The 14,459-nt window shown below is 37.2% G+C and overlaps 1 protein-coding gene across 1 annotated transcript in view; it reads right to left on the bottom strand.

Annotated features, from left to right (window-relative positions):
• Positions 1-14,459, bottom strand: part of GRID1 (glutamate receptor, ionotropic, delta 1) — a 525,592-nt gene that overhangs the window by 26,456 nt on the left and 484,677 nt on the right. Inside the window, exon 13 of the mRNA XM_014940347.1 lies at positions 1,162-1,357. Coding sequence (XP_014795833.1) covers positions 1,162-1,357 — 196 coding nt within the window. The remainder of the gene's footprint in view (positions 1-1,161; positions 1,358-14,459) is intronic.

Genomic DNA, 14,459 nt, shown 5'->3' with positions numbered 1-14,459 from the left:
CGCTCTCCTGTTTTGCATAGAAGCAGCACTGCCCTGTTTGTAACTGCAGCTGAACTGTGAAGCTGTTTGAAGAAAATGGAAAGGGGGAGAAGGGGAGAAAGGGTAGCAATGATTCTTTTTTTGGCATTGTGTCAGGCAAGTTCACGTTCAGAAAAATGTGTTGGGGATCTTTTTATGCTAGAGAGATTTAGATTTCCCATTTCCTATAAAACACATTTTTAAGGCACATCTCTTTCATGCAGCAGTACATGTTTATGGATGGAAAGTCCCATTTCCTTGGCTGACATCAATGCTCCTTTAGAGAAACAGAATTTCTAGCTTTAAGACTTGACACGGAAAACTTGTCTGTTTATTCAAAGAGCTCGATAAGCTAGGAAGAGCAATATTTAAACTATAAACACTACAGTTTAGTTGACAATGTTATTAAATATTAAGCCAAATTTGTGTAGGTGTCTAATCAAATAGTGGCTTTGGTCAGCTTTGGGGACTGAAGTAAATTTGGTTATTGTTGATGTTAATTGAATGAGGTGATCAAGTTATATAAAAATCACCTTACAATACTGAACTCAAACTTAATATGAAAGGTTATAGTCACATAAATAGAATGAAGCTGCCAGCTCCATACAGACAATGTAATTGGTATTCTAAACAGCCTGCCAATATAGAGTTATATTTCTGGCTTAGGCAAATCTAGCTATCAAGTGGCAGCATGCAGTAGGCTTACAGCATAAGAGTATTTACAATCTCATGGCTAAAGAGCATCCACTGACATAAAAATGGTCAAAAAGTTAGGTGAGCATGGTAACATATGAAGGAGCATATGCATTTTCTTTAAGTTTGGAATAAACAAAATCTCACATTAAGTTTCTGTTCTAAGAGAAATTAGTATATGCTCAGTGAATCCCTTGATACTTTCCAGTAAGTCCAATCCATCAACTCAGAAAAAAAAATCACTCCAATAAACAAAGGACAAGAGTCAGTACCTGGATAATATAACAAATTACATTCAAAATGGTATTACTAGAGCTCCCAAAATAATTAGAAAACTTATGGCCAGATCCAAAGAAGGACTTACTGAAGATTTGGGCAGATCTATGGTACATAAATTCAAAACCATGACCCCAAAATATGAAAATGAAAACACCTGTGATGCAGTCTTACCTTCCTGATGCCTTCAGAAGGGTTCGATACACAATTATCTGCCCCATTATTCTTGCTGATAGTCCTCCAGAGTTCAGCAAATGTGTTATCCTGCTCCAAAGGGTTTGTCCCTTTTGCTTTAAAGTATTCATACACTGCTGAATCCCTGACTGTACCGTAAGATATATCCATTTGTTTGGACAGATCCTGAAACGTTCTGAAATTCAAGCAATATTGTGTTATTAGTATTACACAGTGCATTACCAAGATCTCATTCATTAAAAGGTTTCTTTGTATGTCTGTCATAAGGCAGAAAGCACTTATCCTCAGAGTGCTATTTGCATATCTCTTTCCTCATCACAAAAGAAAACCAAGGAGTAATTTAATCATATTGAGATCATATGAATTTAACTATACCTGAGCTCTTTTTCACCCCAGTAAAGATTTTTTTTTTTTTTTTTGACAGATAACGTTCACATTAAATATTATGATGCCAAGTTTGCACAAGAATGTAGTGCAATAAAGATTTGAGCACAGGAAAAACTCAGATTATAAATATAAACTTCCAGCCCCATCAGCATCACCAGAAATACCTTGCAGAATTCAGTGGGGTTAGTTTGCAGTTACACCAATACTCCATCTGACTCCAAATCAATACAACTGTTTTAAACAAACAAATAAAAGTCTCGCTTCCAATTTCCACCAAGTCTCTCTCTCTCTCTTTTTTCACAGCCTCTGGTAAAACAGGCATTTTTCATTCACACACAGGCCTACCTTTCATTTACTCATCATACCACTCCAGAAGTGTAAATGGGCCTCAATGTGAGTGGCTGTGAATGCACCATTTATTTTCATATTGTACAGAATGTAATTCACTCCTGTTTTACAGCTTTTTCTGCAGAGAAAGGTGTAAATCACTGCCTGCATCAATGAAAACCAGGCCAAGCTTCAAAATATTTAAGGTGGCATCGCTGCCATCAGAAGAAGCATCCTAACTCTTTTCCACCTTCAGACTTCTGTTCCCATTCCTGTGCCTCCTTCCAGTGTCCTCAAGTACTGGTTCTGTGCAGTGCCACCATTTTTTTCATCTGAGAATACACACACACAAACACACATTGAACCATTGACCACCACATGCAGCAGCAGGCACCAAACTAGATCTCATAAACAATGGTTTATTTTATGTTTGATGTTTGATTTGTGTTTTATAAACTTGATATAATAACAATGCCATTCTTCTGATATGACCAATTCACTGTTTGAGATCAGTCAAACAAAAGCAGCTGTCTCTGTTTCCTTCCATTTGTTTTTCCCCAAAACAGTCTTTCAGAAAAAAAAAAAAAAAAGGTCCTCCTCAAAACATCTGAAAGGCCCACTCATGCCACCTCCCACCAACTTTTGGAGCCAGGAAAGCAAAACATTTTGCCTTGCAGCTCTTGCAGAAGATTTCTGCACAATGCTCCTGAGAGCCTTCCCTTGGCCCTGAAGCTGTTTTCCACAGCTGAAGACTTGTCAGAGACAATATTTTTCTGCCGCCCCCTTCGCTGTTTCACTGAGGGGATGCTACCGCTTACACTTCACTGCCGTAAGATTCCCTGTGATGCGATTTAATGCAAAGTAATCTGGGCACATCCACAACACTACGTAAAAGTATGCAGAAAACTCTTCCATCTTCCCCATCACATCACCTTCAGGCCTCCCAAGTTTGGGTCTAAAAGGGAGTCTTTGCCAGAACACCCTGTGTGGGAGCCTGCCAGCCCTGTCCCCAGAGCTGCAGCTCAGCAGGGATGCCTCTCCCACCCCACCAAAACTCCTCAACCTCACAAGCTGCTTCAAACAGTTTAAGTGGTTTAAGTTCTTAAATTGTGTTAAGGACTTTTTATCATTTTAAGCTGATAAGCAGCTTTAAATAAGAGCGTGTGAACAGTTTTTTTCTCTTTATACATTGCACACTTCTGGTTTTGGGCTAACTCCGGGAGTTGCATCAAACCCCAAACCTCCTGTGATTTTTCTAGTTCTGTATATGGTACTTTGGTCAAGTACAAAACAAACACCCTGGATGTTGCTGGAAATTCAAAATTCTAATGAAAAATGAGTGAATTTGTGTTGATTTTCTCTGTCTCTTTGTTTAACAATCCCAAAAGTTATATTCTGGTCTCCTAAATGTTTCCGGTACATTTCATTGAACATTTTTCCACCAGTTTTGACCCCAATGATTACATGCTACATTTACTTCATTCTTTATTTTTTATAATAAGTTTAATCATATTCCATGGAATTGCTTACATCCTGGGGATGGATGAGCTGGTTTTTAAAAAGCACCTTTCTGTCTATTCTGTGTACAAATGACAAAGGAAGGTACTCAATACACACAGGAGGGTTTCTGTGGCAACCTTTTTCACACCAGGTCTGGTGCAGGGATTTCAGCATGTGTAGGAGTACATGTTTGGTAGAAGCACAGTAGCAGAAACATGTTTAGCTAATGTTCTTTAACACAGCTTTCAGCTGATAACAGCTTTACAAATACCTACTGCTCAGGCTGCTATTCTGTTTGAAAGTTTGAATACGAGAGTTTGGATATTAAAAAAAAAGAAATTAAACCTGCAATTTTAATAATGTCAGTATTTTCTGGATCACTTCCACTGCCTTTACTGCTGTAGAAGCTTTCTGTTGGAAATATGCCTTTTGTTTTAGCTAAATTGTACTTTATTGACAATCAGTACTTTTGTTTTAACTAAATTACATTTTATCGACAATCAGTACCATACAAAAGAACAGCACATCTTGCTTTTCAAGCAGCACTTTTTCTTCAATTCTCCAAACATCGCAGGGCACAGTGAGCAAATTTGGGGTTTAAATCAAGTGCTTTGCTTGTCCAGTAAACAGACAATCAGTACTGATGGCAGGGAGGGAACCACAGCCTTTGCCTGGGTGTGAGCAAGACAACTACTGCCCCTTTACCTGGCAGAATTTCCTCAAAAGAGATAATATGGGGTATTGCACGTCCTAAGGATTGTATGTGCCTTTCTTGCAGTGCCCCTTTGATATATTATATGAACTGCCACAGGAAATTCTCTGTACTATGCCACCATTGGAAATATCTTCGGTGAGACAGATGATCACTGAACAAGACAGTGATGTTCACAGTAGGTAAACCAAGCTCACAATCAGTTCCTCCAGCATAAATTCAGAAGAATGGTGACTGTTTGAGTGAGGAAATAACCTTATGCCTTTACCAAATGGACCACTTAGCCAAAGAACTTGGTATAAAATAATATCTCTGTACTGTATTTTTGCACTGAAAGTGGAGACAATGCTTAGCATCTCCACGGCCAGGGAAGCAACTCAAAAGATCTGGGCATGGTGGGTATGGTCACATACATAAAAGACACTGAATGGAGATTAGCATCTCCTGTTCTTGTATCTTTTTTTAAGATAATCACAGATGCAGGTTTTAACTATTGCTATTTCAACTCCCTCAGATCTGCCATCGCTAGACAAAATCATTCGCTGCCACATTTCAGGTATCTTGTATCTTAGAATTGTGTCATTCTCTAAAGGCAGCTGCTCTCATTGTTATTAGACTTTATTTTTGCAACCAGCCCTTAGCTGGGCCCATCTTCAGCAGCCACTCCAATTCTTGGCTCACTTTCTTATGGCAAAGATTTCATGGATTTAATATATAAAATTATTTGAAACAAAAATGTGTAGCATAACAAGATGCCCCATTAACCTTACCACCTCAATTATTAGATCTCACAACCCATTAAGGAGTCTCTGTAAGTGTGATTAAAGATAAAGCTTAGTAAAGCAGAAAAATCCAATGTTCCTCACTTACAGTTATAGGAGCTGAACTTCAATTTGTAGATAAATATATCCACTGGTGATTGCTGTAATAGGCAAGTACATGTAAACCAATTGATTTAAGTAAATGTATCTGAGGTCAATCTAAACAAAAATGGTGTCTTTTAAAACAGTATTACCAGCCAAAATACTTAATGCGTGAAGTTATGCCTGCTAGATAAATGCAACAATCAAGACATAATTTCCAGTGGAGTTGCAATTACTTCATGTAGAGTCAGTTGAAAAAAAAAAAACAACAAACAAACTGGACTTTCTGCTTATTTTTTAGAAACATATTGACATAAACCATATGCTGCAGAATAAACAGGCAATAGCTGTACTAGCATTTATAATTAGACCTCTAGAAATAATTGCCAGAATAGCAGCACTGGTTGTTACAATTTTTGTAGATGTTTCTTACTAGTAAAAGATTCGTGTAGCTGTAGATATGTAGACTAAAAATATGCTACAGGTATAGGTTTATTTTACTCAGGAACTGTTATAAACCCAAATATTTCTTCATGAATAATATGAACAAAAACCCCCAGACAGGCTCCTGTAATTTCTAAATTTAAAAAAAATGGTATTTTCTTTCTTTTCATAGCAACTTTCTCTTTTATTTTTAAATTATTTTTAATTTAAAGATGGCCTTTAAACAAGGGAAGAAAGAAAACAGTCAAAAAAAAAAAACCTTACTGAATTTTTCCTCATCCTTACCATTAATTTTTTTTTAAAGTTTGTGGCAAGCTGCACATCTGGACTCCTGTGTGTAAAGTCTGTGACTGCAAACAAGCCAATCAACTGGCATCCTGGTGTCATGCAGTACTGATCTTTTACATTACAGTAATAACCACAGCATTTCATCTTAACTTCAGCCTTAGAGAAACCATAAAGGGAAAATCCTGACAGCTCCTTGATTTAGAGGTAGTTTCTCATTAGCATTCACAACTGCCCGTGTTCTGACACTGTAAAACTTGGGATTTTTCCAGTCTGTTATTACTTATGGGGAAATAATATTTCCGCAGTTTCTGAATCCACAGTATTATTTTAAAATGATGTAAGATTTTTCATGCTTAGTTCCTGCTCATTCATCTGCATATCAGGAATAATAAGGCTTAAGGTCTGACAACGGAAGCAGTGATCAGCTATCTACCCTCATTCTTCCACACTGTAAGTACACTTCAGAGTAACCTCTCCCTTCACAGTGCTATGTATGTTTTTTCAAACAATGAAATCTAAATAATTCCTCTCCACTAAAATTAATTAATTTTCTAAATTAATATTAATCCCTAAGTCATAACAGGCAATAAAATAAATTTAATGCTTTTTCAATATTTGGCAGAGAAAGCTCTGTTCTTATTTTACCTAAGGAAGCCAGTAATCTGAGACTTTTGCTCAATACAGCATAATGTTTTAGGTGAGGGTTGCCATCAAGATAAACCGTCCCAGAGATGATGAGACTACCTAAATAAAGCCCTTAGAAATGCATACGTAAAAGGTATGGCACAAATCCTAAGTTCTATTTTTAAATATCTTGAAGCTACTTTATTGTCTTTTAAACTTTTTTTTTTTTCGAAAGCTAGGAATTCACGACATTTACAGAATTGAATATAAGTGGAGTTCCTAACTATAACTGTTTTCTCAACAGGATATAGGGGAGGAAAATATGTGCTTTACACACCGGGAAAAAAGTCATCCCACTAAACTTTCAAGTAAAAATAAAAGTAGCTGAATTGAGTTGTCAACCTTACACCACCAATATAAGCCCAAGAAATATGTATGAGCTGAAACCTAGAATATAAAATCCTATCTAAAGAGTTCTATTTGATAAAGTTATCACCAGTGGAAAGCAATGAGTTGAAAGAGAATTCTGCCTACTGTGAACTGCAGAAAAACGTTCACATTTTGAGACATAAAATTGCTCACAACTGCACCCTCCATGGATGTATTTGCCAAGACAATGAGAAAAAATGAGAAAATGGTGTTTATTGCTGGTAACCACATCAGTCCACCCACTGAGAGACAGACTTGGAAGCCAGGCACGCTTTGCAGGATCAACTTCTCATTGCAGAGGTCTTTTTAAAAAAAATAAATAAATGCAAAATAGTCTGCAAAGCTGAATCAATGTTTTGGGTGGTGGTGTGGTGGTTTGAATAATATCTGCATGAGCAGAAGATCCTTCTGTTCAGAACTTGAGTCCTGACCTGACCATTTTCTATATCCATTTGTGAATCAGCAGGGCAATGGATTTGGGCTTTAGTCCATTACTCACAGGTGAACAATCTTTGGACTTTGAGTCTCCAGTTTTCAGTAAGATTTATGAAGGGTATATCATGTCTTAAGACATCTGAAAATGAGTTCAAACTTCCACATAAAAACATTCTCTAGAGCTAGTCTACCCAAGTTGAACAGCTTAAATGGTTGAAGATGAGGAAAAAAAAAAAAATCATGTTATGGATATAAATTGCCACTAGGTGATGATAGTCTCATTGACTCAGAGATTTACGTGATTTCACTGTCTTGCTAAATTTGAGTTGCAAAACCACTTGAAAATGGAAGACTAGCAGTTATTCCCCCTAAACATTAGTGCAGCCAATACTTAATAAGTCTTCAACTATACTGGAAAGGGCAATATACTAGCTGAATAATGAGATAACATTAGAATTGATCTATCTCTAGCTTTTACAAACCTCAAAAGTAAAAATCCATTAAAAAAAAAAGTATTGTGACATATTTCTATAAATTTCCAACATTTTCCCAGGTCTATATAAGAATTTACTAGCACATTTTAAACCGGATGAAAGATACATAAACTAAAATATGGGTAACTTTAAAGATGATTTTTTGTGAGGCCAATAAAATTGTTGGAAGTATTGTTAGAGTAGCGGTAGCCACAGAGAATATTAAAATGAAAGCAATTTTATCTCCACATCTAATAACCTTAGACTTCAGAAGAATTAGGTCCATGGTTTTAATTTGTGCATCTCTTTGACTTTCTTTGAAATTATGAATAATAAAGCTGAGTACTTAAATCAATCATTAAATTGGAAAATTCTCTATAGCGACATGATCAAATTCTGCATTGTTCCATTTCACTGCAAATCAAGTCACTTTAAATGGTCTTAATTCTGCCTTAGTGCACTCATGTGCAGAGCAACTGGTTTCTCCAGCAAATAACACCAAGTAAAATCTTCACTTTACCGATAGCGTTAGCCCAGTAAAAATTGGCAGCAGTACTTGCAAGCTCAGTACACGCTTGCAGGATCAAGTCCTTTACCAGCAAATATATCATTCTATAGTTCATATAAAACTCATTTCATCAGCTGTCCATGAAAAATACCATCCACTTTACTCTAAACAAAAGCCTTAACAGAAAAAGCCTCATGGGAATTTGTACCAGGGAAGCCATAAACACTGACAGATTAAAATACACTGAATCAATGGAGTTGCAGCTCTTCACACCAGGACTAAACATTTCCAAATCACGGAAGGAGACAAACAGTGCAGGCAGTTAGGGCTATGTATGCGCTTGTCATCATCAGTGGAGCAGGAACAGCTGCTACATACGATTTCAAAGAAGCAGGGGCTTTCCTCCAGTGGAAAAACCAATCAATTGGCATGTGTCACAGAACTCGTTGCCATGTCAACTACATACTTTTACTAGAGTTAAAACAAACAGCGATTGAACCTCAGCAGGTAATGTCACTACAGCAGCTGCTTATCATAGCAGCCGTTTTCATATGACAATAATGGTCATTGCTGCCAGCATGGTGGCATCTATGGGCCCATATCTGGACTGGGACTCACTGCCCTGTATTAGGTGTAACCAAAAGCAAAATGTAACACTCAGTTATGGATTTACTGGGGAAAGGAAGCTAAAGCCAGCTTTATTTCTGCCACAGGAGGAAGGGGTTTGCTACATGTGTGCCGTGTGTGATGGCAACAGTTCTTCTTGTCACCCTTCCAGCATAGGAACAGGACCCTCTCTCTCCTCTTGACCCAAAGAAATTTCTTTTTTAGGTCACCCAGCCTACATAACAGGTAGACTAGTCCTTCTGAGATAAGTGAACTATTCATGCACACAAAAGCACATGCCTGAGGATTTCCAGGACAGGAGACAAAAGTATAAAAAGTGAAGGACAAAGCAAAATAGCCAAATAATATGTACACAAAGCACTAGAAGCATAAACCCTGGACAGCCTCTGCAATGATTTTATTTCTTTAAAATTACTTCCACCAGTATCAGTTCCTACATGCAAAGGGAAGGACAAGAAAACTAAACTAAACTGTCTTCTAAATTCCCGATACAGCAACTCTTTCACTGCAGACCTGGAGTAGCTCTGTTTCTGCAGAGCTGCCCCATGATTAAGTTTTAAAAGAAGGGAACAAACTGTATGTACCCCCTCCAAAATGCAAGGACAGCTATTAATAAATGATACATTGTCATGTTTATGATTTTAATAGTAATTAAAAACATCGTATTGGCAAATGCTACACACATTGTACCGGCAAAACATTTGTAGACTTTGTATACTTTTTCCAAGAGTCTGAGATGCAGCAGGAATACGCTCTATTACCATGACTTGAAAGCTCACTTTTGTTTTACTGATCTCAGAACAATTTGCAGTATTTTTGCTAAAGTCAAAGAACTGTGGGGAATGTAGGACAAAAATCCATACAACTAGGCTGTGTCCCATTGCTCACAAAACTTTCTAATATCTTCCAGTGGTTTATTTAGGAAACATGCCCATTTTCAAAAAAAAGACTTAATATTTTTTCTGGCTGTGAGACTCAACTTTGGATTCAAAAATCAAACTGGATTCTCATCATCATCAGTAAAACAGGTTCTTCTGTAAACAAAATTAGACCTCTGGTTATTCCTATCCATTGCTATTTCTAAACGATGCCCTCAGGACCACCACGGCAACTCCAGTCATCTGCAGTGATCTGCACAAGTGTGACTTGACTTGTCGCTGGATCATAGAAGTTCATTTTGCCTAGAGCTGAGGCTGGCTCTGCTCCAGCACCGCACATAAAGAAATCTGTTAAACAGCTAGAAATAAGCTAAGCATCTCCTGATTGCCAGTCCAAGGTCTCTAACTATACTTCCAAACCTCCTCTCCTCCAAAACTCCTCTAGGCAATAAAAGCAAAAGTCACTTAGATTGCTGATTTTTCCATTAACTAGGGTTGGTTGGTTTGGGGTTTTTTTGGTTGCTTATTTGTAATAACTCTTTTCTTTCTGGATGTCCTGTATTTTCTGTATTGTTATCACATGGGAAAGAAACTGTGATGGTCCTTACAGTCGAAATTATGATTACTTTGCTTAAAAATATTTTTAAAAGCAAACAATAGCATAACAAGTAACTCCATTAATAGTGGTAGCAATAGAAGCTCGTTTCTGAGGACTTCCATCTCAAAACTGGATCCACTGGTGCCCAATAGTTTGGAAGCTCTGGATTAAGTTTCTTTCATGGCTGGGCATTTATGATTACACATGACTTTCTCTGATGTCTAAATGAGAGAGTGAAATCAGAAGGCAATCTTTCCTTTATATTTGCAAGGGGCATTTACAGGTCCCTCTTCACCACCTTATTTTTCCATATATCTAAAAAATAGTCTTGAAATGTTACCCAGTTTGGCCACTATGTCTGCAATTAAACAATGGAAAGAAGTAGACTGACAAAGAGAAATCTAGGATAATCACATTAGAGAGAGGCAAGGGTTTTCAAAAGCTGAAGCTTTAATTTGTATGCTTAAATCCACATCTAAACTACTACATGACTGGGCAAATTTTCAGAATGGACCAAGGAAAGTTTTGACAAAACAGCACATCTGTAAGATATTTGCAGATTCAGTTTAAAGCCTGAAAAAGGATTCAGAGCAGTCATGAGCAATTGCTGCTCCTCCTGCAAATCCAGGCTAATCAATTCTGCTAAAAAAAACTCGGTTAGCCTGGGTTCTTTAACCACACTCCATATTCCATTCAACAGCAAGAAGGAAATTAAAATGCAAAGAAAAAAAGGTGAAAATATCTCAAGAGCTTGTGGCATCTTTGGGGGACAGAAATACATCATTTGGGCTACCTTTGCATATTTTTTTACTTTAATTTTAAACCACTTTACCATTCTGACCTTTCTCTGAGTACTTTGAAGGGTTAACATGTTAATTAAAGCAAGGTATTCTATTCCTTAAATTATTAATTAAAATAAAAACTGCAGCTGGTGTTTAACAGCAACTCAGTCCCAACGGCAGGTTTTAGTCACTTCACCTAAATCAAACATATCATAAAGTTGGCATGAAAATCATATTGTCTGAATCAAACACATCTGGCAACTGACACATGCTTTTACCTATAATGAAAATAACAAACTACCTCCATTATTTATGCAGATGCACTTTAAATTGCTTGCTACGCTGATGTCTTCTATCACTCACATTGGGAAACTAAAAATCCTAATGAAGATTAATGATTAAGATTGAGAGTGAAGAAATTGGTTTCTTCCTTCTCAACTGGTGCTTTAAGTACTGCTACCACCACCGGTCTGTTTTGCATTCAGATGACAAAGAGTAGCTTTTTAATTAAATAGAGTGGGGAACAGATAAGCTTGGATCTTGGTGCTGGCTTATAAAGTCCTTACTCAGGGCGAGTGGTACTTTATACCATGACTGTTAGGATATCATTATACCGTGAGTAGTTCCGTTAAACTCCATGAAATCCCAGTGTGGGATAAGGTCCTACTCAACTCTTTATTAATTTTTGATTTATCAGCAGCTGTCGTGTACTGCAAGGAGGATCTCAGCGTGGAAATCTCTGGGCTGCCGCATGCACCAGTGTCAGCAGTCTCATAACCAGAGTGGAGGGGCTGGATGGATTCACACAGCTCAGATCTGTCAGAGGTACAAAGTGATGCTGGAAAACAGCTTCACACCCTTCCCTTATCACAGGGGGTAAAGCAGAAGCTATCGACGTTGACAGAAAGAAGAGAAGAAAACAGAAGGGCTCTGAAGAGACATCCTGATTGCTAGAACATGTGCTGGGTACTCCTGGGAAATCTAAACATAGGGCTCTTCATTAATACTGAAAACACATATAGCATTCATCAGTTATTATTGATGTCTAAAGTGCATGCATTACATATGCATATTTTAAAGTCTAGAGGCCCACTTGCCTGTTTCTCAGAGGACCCAAATTACAAGCACTTGGTATACGGTGTACTTCCCACCTCATCCTCATGTACAAGGAGGTAAACAGACAAAGAGACCTTACCCTTCTGCCACTCTCTCCTCACCCTGAACACGAGCCTCGCCTGAGTACTGAACCTCATGCTAGAAACACTGACAGCACTGCATCAAAACCAACTGGCTGTTCCTTATATTGAGATCAATTAGTTTATTGGGTAGCCTAATTACATATCTTGAAATATGAGCTGGGAAATTGCATTACTGCCATGTGAAAGAAACATAGTAGTTAACATTCACCCCCATTCTGACTGATGGTTTTCTATTCTTTTTTAGATAGATATGACTATTCATAAATCAATTAAATTTAATCAGCAGCTTATTCTCCTAGGCTGGTTTTAATGGTTTAGAAGGCAAACAACTTTAGTGCATGTGATTACATTTCTTTTAATGGAACTTTGGCAGCTGTATCAAAATAGCTTTTCTAAGGCAACACCATTTTCTCCTTCATCTCCAGATGAATCTGGAAATGCTCCTATATTATATCATGTGGGGGCACACATGCAGAAGAGCACACTGCGCAGTAAGGCAGACAAGCCCAGTACGCGGAAAGAACATATGCAATCCCAATTCTTACCTTAGCAACATAGTATTATTTCAAAAAAATTTTCCTTTCTCTCTAGAAATTTTTTTGCACCACAGGAACTAAGAACTAATAGGAAAGCACTCACAGTAATAAACAGTAGATTTTTAGTTTCTAGGGAAACTAAGAATCCCCAGTTTCTTTTCCCCCTAACAACCCATAACCTCCAACTATTGAAAGTAGGTTTGCTGTGTTGTTTTTGGCTTTTTGCTTGGTTTTTTTTTTTTTGTTTTTTTTTTTTTTTTTTTTTTTTTTTTTTTTTTTTTTTTTTTTTTTTTTTTTTTTTTTTTTTTTGTTTTTTTTTTTTTTTTGTTTTTTTTTTTTTTTTTTTACCCTATCAGGAATATTTCAAAATCTCCTTATGAAGATAGTCAATTTTTAAAGCCTTTTCTTTAAATGGCAAGTTTTCCACTTCATTGCAAGACGGTCTATAAACATTTTAGAACCTATTAAAACAACTTTTATTTCAGAAGACGAAATATCATCCTATGTATTATTTAAGGTGTTAAGAGTTTACGGTATGAGGAAGAATGATATTCTACCATGGAGACATTTATAAGGGGAATGGATACTTTAGATTTGAATGAAAATGTCAAAGAGAAAACTAATCAGATGAAAAGTGTTTGCAAGATGATGGAGCTCACCATCCTGAGGGAAAAACAAACAAAAAAAAGCAGGAATAAGGGCAGAAAAATAATGGATTTTAAACTATCAGACCTCAACAGACTTCAGGAACTGAAGGATAAAGTCTTGTGGGAAGATGATTTAAAGGACAAAGAGGTACAGAAGGGCTGGCAATTCCAAAAAAGTGACCGTATGAAAGACACAGATGCAAACTATCTTAATATGAGGAACTATAAAAAGAAATTGTAAGAAGCTGTTATAATGTCAGCAAGAAACCTCTTTCAAGACCTAGAAAACCAAAAGCATTGTTTTCTAAGTAATTTTAAGACAGTAGTGCAACCATTTGACTAAATATGCATACATACTACAAATGCATGGGAATTGTACAAATGCATGGGAGAAAAAAAAAATCAGAAAATCAAAAATAAATCTTCTTCACAACACCAATGAGTCTAACTCTTCACCTCACAACCTACAACATAGGCAGGCTTAATTGTTAGTCTCTGAAAGAATGGCTGCTGAGCTTGTATGAACTGTTGAACTTGTATGAATATGCTGATTCTATGAACTTAACTTTTAGGCCATAGGAGGTACGGTCATTACTTAATTTTTATTGCAGGTTATTAATTCAAACCTTGCAATGTGAAAGAGGGCTCATCTGAGTGGAGCCAAGGACTGGCCATATCATGGTGATGCTGGTCAGTGCTAACCTACCAACCACTGCTCCAGGAGGATGACTGGGCAAGCATTCTTCCTCTGCTCCTGCTGGAAATTTCCCTTCTTCCTTTAAAGCAATAAACTATTCAATGCATGTTCCTTATATTGACAGTCATCCTGCTGACACTGAGTATCTGGCAACGAACAGAAGGTGGGAAAAATACTTTTCTGCCAGGAGAGTGGGAAATTCTGGTGCTGAACAATCATGGTGCAGGAATGACAGAACCACTGCTCACATGGAGATGTAAGTGAGCAACTGTGCAAGATGAGAAGACTTTTTGTTTTAAACGAGCAAATGAAGCGTCTTCTAA

This window comes from Calidris pugnax, unplaced genomic scaffold, assembly GCF_001431845.1.
Source record: "Calidris pugnax isolate Ruff unplaced genomic scaffold, ASM143184v1 scaffold39, whole genome shotgun sequence".
In the NCBI taxonomy this organism is placed as follows: domain Eukaryota; kingdom Metazoa; phylum Chordata; class Aves; order Charadriiformes; family Scolopacidae; genus Calidris; species Calidris pugnax.
This window is presented reverse-complemented; position numbering and strand designations above follow the sequence as displayed.